We start from the raw sequence: 11188 nt of genomic DNA on the forward strand, positions 1-11188 counted from the left end.
AATCAAAATAATAATATTAATACTACTACTACTACTACTACTACTACTAATAATAATAATAATAATAATAATATTGTCGCTCGTACACATCCCTCGATTTAACCCCGCATAAGTTAATGAGCCTTTGACTTATATGATAAATAACCCTTAATAAGCACATACTTCCAGACTCTCAGTCAAAATAACTTTACTTTGTTTTGTTTTGTTTTTAATCTATGTAACTATGAAGGTATATATTGGTCTCCTTCGTTGGCAATTATCTCATTCATAAAAATAAATTTATTTCATCTTTTGTTTATCTGGGTGTGGTAATTAGAGTTTAGGGACTAATTTTTCATTTTTGTACATAATTGGAACACTTCAAAACTGTAAAATTATAATTGATGATAATATTGCAACTAATAAATTAATTTTAAACCATAAAAACAACACAAGTATTATGTTTCGACCACTATACCGTTAATAACCATCGTTGCTTCCCAAGTTCCCAACATATCTAAATTTTAACTCACGTTTAAACTTGTATTGATAATATATATAGTGTGGGATGATTTCTACCAAATAATACATACATAGCAGATAAAATGAGGGGCTAACAACGCACTAAAAATATAATTAATTACTAATTAAAAAAATAGAATTCAGACATTGTTGGCCAACTAGATTATTCCGTAACGGAGGTGGTCTTTTTTTTGGACGAGATTAAGAGATGGTGTTTTTAATTAATATTGTTCTAAGTGTGCATAAAATATTTGATTATACATAAGTTAAATCAGTGGTTGAGATGTCGTGAAACACGTTAAAACACGATTTAAATGATACTTTTATTTAATGAATGTGAAATCATTTAATGAACACATGGTCACATATTATTCATCCAATACTCCTTGGATGGACATTGCTGAAAATATACAACCCATCCAAATCTTTTGGTCACCCATAAAATCTTTTGGCTCCTCTTGTTTTATTCTTTGTTTTAATTTTCTGTCTTGACCTAACTCAACTCAAAAGTTAGCTTAAAAAGAGAATTGTCCAAGATCATATATTAAATTTTCAAAAATTCTATCCAATCGATATGAGATATGTCTTAACATTGTCGATATCCTAAATGTTAGACGAAAATTTCGGTTGAAATTGGGTAGTATTCAAAAGTTCGGATTCATTTGGAGTCATGAAGTCTAAAACATGTTTAATCAACAACTATAACTGGTAATATTAAACCATTCATTCATGTATTCATGTTTTAGAGGATTTATTTGGTTCGTTTTTTAGCAAGTTACCTGGTGTAATCAATATATCTGAAAAATGTGTACCGGTGACACATAATTTAATCTCAAAACCATTCATCAAGGATAATGTGCGATAAAAGGATGGTTTTGAAATTAAACTCTTCTTGGGTTCGAATTTTAGCAAATAACCTACCATAATCAAGATGAGGAGGAGGATGCTATTACGGATCTATGATCTTGAAATGGTCGATCGAATCGTCTATATTCGGAGCGGAAACTAATATTGTTACCCAAAATATGTATACAGAGTTTGAAGCTAATGTTACAAAACATGATTAGTACTGTACTTGTTATTATCGGCGCCTATTTCATCGAAAGTATACAAAAGCACAGTCCCCTGTCGGGCATTTCTAGGACCCGTTTCATTCAAATTTGTGGGAAATTCGATCAGTATAATTTCAATTAACCAAAACCCATGAACTCGAAGCTCATCCTAATTGCTGTAGCGTTGCCACTGCTCGCGGTGGCGATTACCTTCGCCAACACCGGCTTGTTCACGCCGCTGCCAATTCGGGGGTCGCACGACGTCCTCAGCCAGGCGGATAGGATCCACTTCGCCGGAGCAGTGGGGCCGGAGAGCTTGGTCTTTGATTCCAGCGGCGGAGGCCCTTACACTGGCGTTGCCGATGGCCGAATTCTCAGGTGGGACGGCGGAGATTGGGTTGAATTCGCTACTACCTCATCTAAAAGGTAATTAAAACACTCCCCGCCACCTCTACTATGTGTTTATGCGTGTTTTTTTAACTGGGTTTTTGTGTAGATAGCTTTCGTTTCTACGTTTGTGAGCAAAAATGCACGACCTAAAGTCGGACGATTGGCGGAGGAAATTTGGTTAGAGAGAAAGTGAAACCCGATTGAATTTTATCTTATGCTCCATTCTAGTCTCAGTTGTTAGTACTGTATGATTGTGGCACTTGTAAACGCCTTAACTATTCTTCGGTTATTGCATAAGATAGCTAGTGCTCATCCCATAACGGCCACCGAAATCCGCGTAGATCCTATATATGCTTCAAACTTTTGGCGTTGGAGAAAACTTACTCAACCTCGACTTTATTTCATTCCATTATGAATTGGGCTACAATTTGGCGCTTGTTATCCTGTTTCATTACTACTTTTGGAATTTATGTAAGAAGAAAGATTCTAACTTGCATTTCTGCATTGCCATTTGAGATATAGTAAGTGCATTAGCTATTTTTTACCATAATTTCAGTCTCATTTGAGCTGACAAGAACCAGGTTTTTGCCTATCCTTGGGCTAGTGGGAGCATTGTTTTTGCATTTGGTTGTAGAATGTAGGACTAATTGGCCTTTCTCGATCTTTGATGTTTCTCTAGGTGGAAAAAGTGCCGCTTGGTTTAGATATGTTATGAGTCCGTCATTGTTCCATGATCAATGATTGAATTGATACTTAAGGTTTGGATGTTTTGTGACATCATAAATATTAAATTAATCTCCTGAGTTGAGCTATCTCGCTACTGATGCTTTTACTAAGAGTTGGTGCAGCAGTCAAAACTATTTTAGAAAGATTCACGTATATCGAATATGTTTAGGAATGTGGTTGCTTGAAGTATGTGCTTAGTATAGAAATAGGTGGCAAACTCACGGTGGCCATGGGTATTGGCTCCTGGTAAGGCAGATAATATTAAACATGCACATTGGCTCCATAAATAATTCTATTATACTACTCAAACTTTGCAAGTTCTTAAATCTAGTAGAGTAGTTGTTCAGATCAAACTCTCACGTGAACCCTAAATTCGAACAATATGGAGACACATTGATGTGCTGACCCTGAAAAACAAGATTCATCCTTCATGGCTTTTTTATCAGAACCACAATGTTTAGGTTGCATCAATCCGATCTTGAATGTTGAGGCTAGCCTTGTCTTCTTAGTGTCAAATGTCAATAGTGTGGAACATGCTCACATTACAGGCTATTAAGTGCATCTGTCAAATACAAAAGTGTAAGGAAGGCATATATATTATGTCGTTGATGTCAACTTCTCAAATGTTAGAAACTATTATATTTGTCTTTTGGGTTGAACTTTTTTGTGAAGCTTATGTTTGAATAATATGGAGATGTCATAGTGCGGTTTTCTAAATATCATGATTGATCCTCTGTGTTTTACTGATCAAAACTCAGTTGATTAGGGTCTCTGTTCCAGAATATTGAAACCCTCATACTGTTTATTATTGCATTGGTAACATGTAGAAGATTGTTTAGACGATGGCAATTCCGAATTTGGGTTTTTATTATCCGGAGCGACACAAGTATTTTATGCTGAAATGTATTTCTGTATTTCTATTAGTAAATTTCATCTGAAAAGCAGATCTCTTTGCCTGTACTGAAGGGAGAAATGTTCTCAACCATTCAATCCAGCAATGGAGAACATCTGTGGCAGACCATTGGGACTGCGGTTTCATGCAAAAACTGGAGATCTTTATATTGCAGATGCTTACTTGGGACTCCAAGTGGTTGGGCCAAATGGAGGAATGGCTTCGCCGCTAGTAACAGAAGTAGAGGGCCAGCCTTTACGCTTCACCAATGACATGGATATTGATGAGGATCAAGATGTGATTTACTTTACAGATACTAGCACGGTATTCTACAGAAGGTATTTGGTTATAAAACTCTAAATTATTTGCTTATAATATGTTTAAGAAATGACCCTTTTCTTTTGTAACACGAGATTATGATTAGACGGCCTGAAGTAGTGATATGGATTGACATTGGATAATGACTAGGGTAGTCTTTCTCGATCCAAAATCGTACAAGTGTTGTTTTGAAAATTAATAGGAATAAATGCCATGTCGTCCTATTAGTCTGTTTTCTAATGAGGGCAGAAAAGGGGGAGTTCATATGGTTCATGCGAATTTTTTCTTTTTTTTCCACTTGGTTTTCGATGCATATAGATAGGGATCGCCTTCAGGATGGTTCCAGCAGGCCCAATTTTATTGGATCTGCCCTAACTCATGGTATTCGAAGGAATTTAACAAGCCTTTTGTGTTTCATGTAAGGCAATTCATACCATCAATCTTGACCCAAGACAAGACCGGCAAGCTGATGAAGTACAATATATCAAGCAAAGAAGTCACAGTTTTACTTCGAGGCCTTGCTTTTGCCAATGGCGTGGCCCTGAGTAAAGACCGTTCTTTCCTCTTAGTAGCTGAAACAACAACATGCAGAATACTGAGATTCTGGCTTCATGGCCCTGATGCCGGAAAACATGAAACTTTTGCGGAACTCCCAGGTTTTCCAGACAATGTAAGAAGAAACTCGATGGGTGAGTTTTGGGTTGCTCTCCACTCAAAAACTGGACTTCTTTCTAAATGGGCAATTTCTTATTCGTGGTTCGGAAATACGCTTCTGAAACTCCCCCTCACGTTCAAGCAATTACACTACTTGTTAGTTGGAGGCAAGCCTCACGCTGTTGCAGTAAAGTTAAGTAACGAAGGAGACGTTCTGTGCATTTTAGAAGACACTAAAGGGGAGACATTGAAGTTTATCAGTGAAGTAGAGGAGAAGAATGGTAAGTTATGGATCGGTTCTGTGCTTATGCCATACATTGGGATCTATACCTTGTGAAAGAGATGTACTCACGTTCATGGATTTGGTTCAGTTGGATCAAATGAAATGTGTGTAATTGACATGAATATGTAGGTTGAAATTTCCATTGGGGCGTATGCTTAAAGATTTGAGTTGCATCAATCTCATCGGCTATAGTTCTTCGTAAAGCGGTAAACACTTGGTCACAAAGTGGTATTAGAGTCAGTGTCACGGGTTCGATTCTCATGGATTGCAAGGAATGCAATTCTGAGTTGAAGATCTTTGGACTGTTATACAATTTAAATTATTTGAGTTATATCGTTACTGTTAGTTGTAAGATGTAATTTTTGGTAAAACTGTAACATTCGGTGCTACAATTTCTATTTAAAAAGGTGGGGACATGCTTCACTATTGAGTTGTATCGTTATTATCAGTTGTAAGTCGTAACTTTTGGTAAAACCGCACATTTGATGTGCTACAATTTCTATTTAAAAAGGTGGCCACACGCTTCACTATTGAGTTTTTATATTATTTATTTATTGTGAATAAAATATTTTGAAACTCACTTATTGCTGATTTGAGGAAACTACGTTAGGAGGAAACATTTTTAAATCGAAATTATAAGAAATCTTTAATGTATGAGACGCCTATAATTTAAACAATATATGGTAGCCTCAAAATTTCAGCACCTCTATTCTCAAGACAATTATAGGGCTACAACAATTTCAGGCAATTTAATTTATTTTTCGAAATAACTTGGCCCATACCATAAAATTACACCACTCATATTTATTTGTTTGGACATTTTGTAATTTGTATGCGAGCGCATTGTTCTTTTCCCAGTTAGAAAACAAGCCACATACAGAGAATATCTCTTCAAAAATATCTCTTACCAATTCCATCCAAGTGACGCTATGTGTCCGAATTGCAATCATCCTTCCTCCGGCCCCTCACTTTCCCAAGAATATAAAAATTCGAGCAAATGACAAGTCAAGGAATTAATCTAATGGGATAAATTAAATTATTGATCCAATAACTTACACATTTTTCATTTTCGATTTATCGACATGATCTTGTCATTTAATTTACACTTTCTAATTTCCTCTTTTTAGTATTTTTTCACGTTAATACTAATATCACATCGGACATCTCAGCTATGGCCGGCCTACATCAGCAATTTCCGGTGACGTACAGTAGGCATTTCCAATAATATTTTACTAATAGCAGAACTTTTTTTTTTTAAAAAAAAGATGTACTTTTCTCAAATGTGTGGATTTCAATATGATATCCATTAAATTGAGATATTTTAACAATATATATTTAATTTAATATAATAAATCAGCTGCTCTTGGATGTTGAGGCTTACTCACTCGTAACCCTACATAATTACGTACAAATTAATTGTGTGCGCCACATTTTCAAGAGAGATGTTAGGCCAACCTAGGGACACGACGTACGTTTTAAAGAGCCCCCATACTTTAGCTAGCCTTGCCAACTTATTAGGCTTTAGCTCACAATATTTCAAGATTCAAGTCAATATATATATATATATATGATACCATGGCCAGAATCCCACCAAGTTATTTAACCAAACGTCCAATGACCAGCTTAAAGCTCCATTCAATTGCAACGGGGATTGTTTTCGTAGCAACCCTTTTAGTGACATTCGACAATGTTAAGATTTGGAGCAAAAGTTCACTGATCAAGAATACTGTGTCGCCGGGATATAATATTGATGGATTTGTTCCGGATTACGAGCTGATAGGGCTACCCGGCGGAGCCGTCGGGCCGGAGAGCTTCGCGTTCGACGCCGACGGCAGCGGCCCCTACACCGGCGTGTCGGACGGGAGGATCATCCGGTGGCAAGCAAACGAAAGCCGATGGGTGGATTTCGCGGTGACTTCTCCCGACAGGTATGAGTAATTAATGTAATATTATTATGTGATCATGATATGTTAATGTCCCATACGTGTTGTACGTGTTGTATGGTCATGAGTTTTGCATTTCTTGAAGATTTAGTATATATATATATATATATATATATACGTGCAAGTTGATTGATTCATTGGCGTATGCAATGTGCTTTCGGATGAGTCAAGACAAGAGGCATATATATAGAATTAATCTACATGTTTGATACATTTTCATAATTATAGTTAGAAAATGGTATGAGCGTGAAAAACAAAACATAGATAGTGGAGAGCAGCAGTCCATTGTATGTCTTGTGATAGAAAAAACAAATTAACAACGTTAAGGAGCTAGGAGAAGTGGGCATTCTAGCTCGATCGAATCCATTTATATATCGAATTCAGTTTTTTTTGTAAGGATTTCATGTGTTATAAATTATAATATGGTGAAAGAAATAAAGATGCAATCACCAGTATATATGATAAATTCAAAATTTGTACAAGCATTATGAGTTAACTTCGAAACTATTTGGTGCAGAGAAATCAGCTAGCATATCAGAAAAACAGATCTTTCTTATTGAAAAAGCTAGCTGCATGAAAACGAAATTAGATAGGCATATAATAATAACTATTATAATAATAATTATAATAATAATAATAATAAAAAACAAGACAATCTTATAGTCAATTTTGTGAAAATGTTCCATCTCACCAATGAAAAAATATTACTTTTATGTCAAAACTATTATTTTTCATTGTGAAAATGAGCTAAGTTGATTCGGCTCACAGATATGACCGTGTCATAGCCGACTCATAGGAGACCTGCTATCATTTATAATATATATGTATGTATGGGAATTGTTGCATTAATAAAGGATAGGAACTTTATTAATTCTCTTAACAATTATGAGGTGATTGGGATTTTCAAAGTTCTAGTTGTGATATATATGTCACTAATTAAGATTTAGCATTTGGTTTCTTGTTGGAAGTCGAATGGCAAAAATCCATTATTAAAATGTGTTAAAAGTTACAACATAATATATATATATTATTTTAATTTTTTGGCAAAACAAAAAACAGAAAGATATTTTTAGGAACTCCTTTTCATTACCCTCCCAATTTGGCCCATCTCACGTCTATTCTTGTGAATGAGGTTAGGGCCACATTCTAAAGTTCTTTCAACAATTTACAATATGATAATCAGGACAAGATCGGACAAGATCACAGCTTGGAAATTATTTTTAAAAAATAAACTTAAATTTCATTTAATTTTACATACATAGTAATTTATATCTAAAATTTTATAACTATCGGCCACTGTTTGTAGAACTATATACTATATTTCTAATAATATTATTTATTATAATCTATTGATTAATCATCCCTATATTAAAAATCCGACGAGTTAATATATGATATGCGTATATTATTATCCCCATGTTAAAAATCGGACGAGTTAACATATGATATGTGCATCTTGTTGTCTGACGATAACTAAACAATACACCAATTTTGCCTCATAAATTCTAATATATGATCTTTTCAACCCCTATGCATAATTTAATTGTTTTATTTTATTTTATTTAGATTAAACCTAGTTTATAAAATGTCCACAATAATTAATAGATATGGATGCGAAGGGCCAAAGGATCACTCGCTGATGGAGCATATTTGTGGGAGGCCATTGGGCCTTCGGTTCAACGAACAAACAGGCCATCTCTACATAGCCGATGCTTATATGGGCCTAATTGAAGTGGGCCCAAATGGTGGGCTTGGCACCCCAATTGCAAAACAAGTGGATGGAGTAGATTTTGGGTTCACAAATTCATTGGACATTGATCAGAGTAATGGGCTTGTGTATTTTACAGACAGCAGCACACGTTTTCCACGAAGGTAAGATGGGAACAAAATATCATAAATATTTAATCTATACAAATATAATTCGATGAGATCCAATTTTAATCTTCAATTATTTTATCTCATATTTATATATATTTTTGAGTAACTATAAGAGAGATGCGAGTTCCGACCCATATTTATATTGAAAAGTAATACTTTTATAAATCGGATCGAATAAAAGATCTGTCACACAAAATTGATTCATAAGATCGTAGTACAAGAGTTTTGTGTATTTGTAGCATGAAATAGTGTAGGATTCATTCCATATAATTATTTTTATTACTTTTTAAAATATGTATTAATGTAAACTTAATTTTCCGCACACCACATCTATAGGGACCATATTCCCGTGCTTTTAAGTGGTGACAAGTCGGGGAGATTGATGAAATTTGATCCCAAAACCAAGGAAACGACCGTCCTTTTGAGCAATCTCATGTTTCCAAATGGAGTTGCATTGAGCAAAAACGGAGATTTCCTACTCTTCGTAGAGACGACTACTTGTAAATTATTCAAGCTTTGGCTAAAAACGCAAAAATCCGGTATTCTTGAAGTCTTGACTCAGTTCTCCGGATTCCCGGATAACATCAAAAGGAACAAGAAAGGCGGATTTTGGGTCGGAATCAATTCACGAAGAACTAAATTCTTGGATTTTGTTATATCAAATCCTTGGATTGGAAACCTCCTAGTCGATTTTTCCGTGGATTTGACAAAATTACACGTGCGCCTGGCTCGGTTTATAAGGAGCCCGGGAATGGGAATTAGGTTGGATGAAAATGGGAATGTGATGGAGGTACTTGATGGAACGATGGGAAGCAAATGGAAATTTGTAAGTGAAGTTGAGGAAGAACGTGGGAACTTGTGGATAGGATCGGTGACAAGGGCTTTTGTTGTTAAAGAAAAGACGTTGAGGGCTTCTACAGATCAATATGAAGTTTTTTAGTGATGTTTAAAAAAAAATAAACAAACAAATAAATGTTTTCTTTTTAGGATATAAAAAAATGTATTAAATATAATATAATATAATATAAATTTGAGTGGTGAGAAAGTTTGTTGATATTTAAATGTATTTTTCAATATTGGAAAAAATGGCTTTATTGGGGATTTAATTTACATTCAAGGAGGGTGAAAAATACTGTTGGAAGTTGGAACGTAACCATTACTATGCATCAATTTATGTTTTTATTTATTATAACCTCTCATTTATAAGCTTTTTGCACTAGATTGATCAAGGGCAGATTTATGGCTAGGATTTTCATGACGGACTCTAAGACCAGAATTGTTAAGTTGAAAAAGAATAAGATAGGAATGAAATAAACTTTGGAATTAAATAAGATTGTGAATGAAATGATTGATATATGTATTTCATTCCAACTATTGGTATCAATAAAAATGAAAAATAAATTGAATGTAAATTATTTTTAATAATATAATTATATTTTAACTACATATATCAAAATAATAGTTATTTATATACTTATTAATAATAATTATTATTATTATTAATGATGATGATAATGTACTAATTATAAAATTATTATTATATAGTTTAAACTAATCTAAATTTATATTTTATCATAATTATTGTTTTATTATAATAATAACAATTATAACAATATTTTTAATAATAATAATAATATTATTAGTGTTGAAAAATATTATTATTATTAATATTATGTTGAATATTGAATGTTGAATGTTGAATATTGAGTTGTAAAATGTGAAAAATTAGTGTGTGATGATGTAGATGATGATGTATTTATTTTTGGACTAATCTCAAATGTGGATCTATAAATAGGTCTTCATTTGTGATAAAAATACAATTGAGTTGAGAAAAAAATATTATAAAGTGTAGAGTTTGATATATTTTGAGTTTTGGAGTTTTTACTTTTTACCACAAATTTTTACTTTTTCACAACACGTTATCAGCACGATCGCTCGAAGGTTCTCTATATTTTCCGACGCTCCAAAATACAAGAAGAAGTCAAAAATATTCAACAAGTAAGAATTTTTATTTTACTGTTTATATATTTTTATTGTGTATATATTAATATATAATATCATGTTATGAAAAAAATAGTTTTTTTCAAAACTTGTTATAAATCCTGGGAGGATGTTAAGACGACATCCTACACTCCCGGTAAGGGATACGACAAGTATAAAAGCCTCTAAGGTTTTTAAACAATAACGTGATATATATTTATTATGTATATATATTAACTGTATCAATATATAATTTCATGTTATTATATAAAAGGTTGTCTATGGCACTGACCTTATAATAACGTGATATGATATAAATTATTGTGTATTTATATACTAACCATATTCGTATAATCTCATGTTATTATATAAAAGGTTGTCTACGACACCGATCTTATAATAATGTGATATGATATACTATACCTGACTTTATACTAACTATATTGGTATAATTTCACAATATTATATAAAAGGTTGTTTACGACACCAATCTTATAATAATGTGATATGATATACATAATTATTTAATTATGATTATCATTATATGCATTGCATCATTATCACAAATTTT

General features: G+C 33.4%; 2 protein-coding genes across 2 annotated transcripts; both read left to right on the top strand.

The window, feature by feature from the left end:
- Nucleotides 1-1329: 1329 nt before the first annotated feature.
- On the top strand, nt 1330-5324 carry LOC140890796 (protein STRICTOSIDINE SYNTHASE-LIKE 10-like). The gene is made up of 3 exons (XM_073298852.1): nt 1330-1979; nt 3636-3899; nt 4303-5324. The coding sequence occupies exons 1-3, from the start codon at nt 1705-1707 to the stop codon at nt 4868-4870; spliced, it is 1107 nt and encodes a 368-aa protein (XP_073154953.1). The 5' UTR covers nt 1330-1704; the 3' UTR covers nt 4871-5324.
- Nucleotides 5325-6271: 947 nt separating this feature from the next.
- On the top strand, nt 6272-9745 carry LOC140892422 (protein STRICTOSIDINE SYNTHASE-LIKE 2-like). Its single transcript, XM_073301299.1, has 3 exons — nt 6272-6744; nt 8365-8631; nt 8974-9745. The coding sequence occupies exons 1-3, from the start codon at nt 6392-6394 to the stop codon at nt 9575-9577; spliced, it is 1224 nt and encodes a 407-aa protein (XP_073157400.1). The 5' UTR covers nt 6272-6391; the 3' UTR covers nt 9578-9745.
- The last annotated feature ends 1443 nt before the right edge of the window (nt 9746-11188 follow it).

The sequence above is a fragment of the Henckelia pumila genome, chromosome 3, assembly GCF_033568475.1.
Source record: "Henckelia pumila isolate YLH828 chromosome 3, ASM3356847v2, whole genome shotgun sequence".
In the NCBI taxonomy this organism is placed as follows: Eukaryota; Viridiplantae; Streptophyta; class Magnoliopsida; order Lamiales; family Gesneriaceae; genus Henckelia; species Henckelia pumila.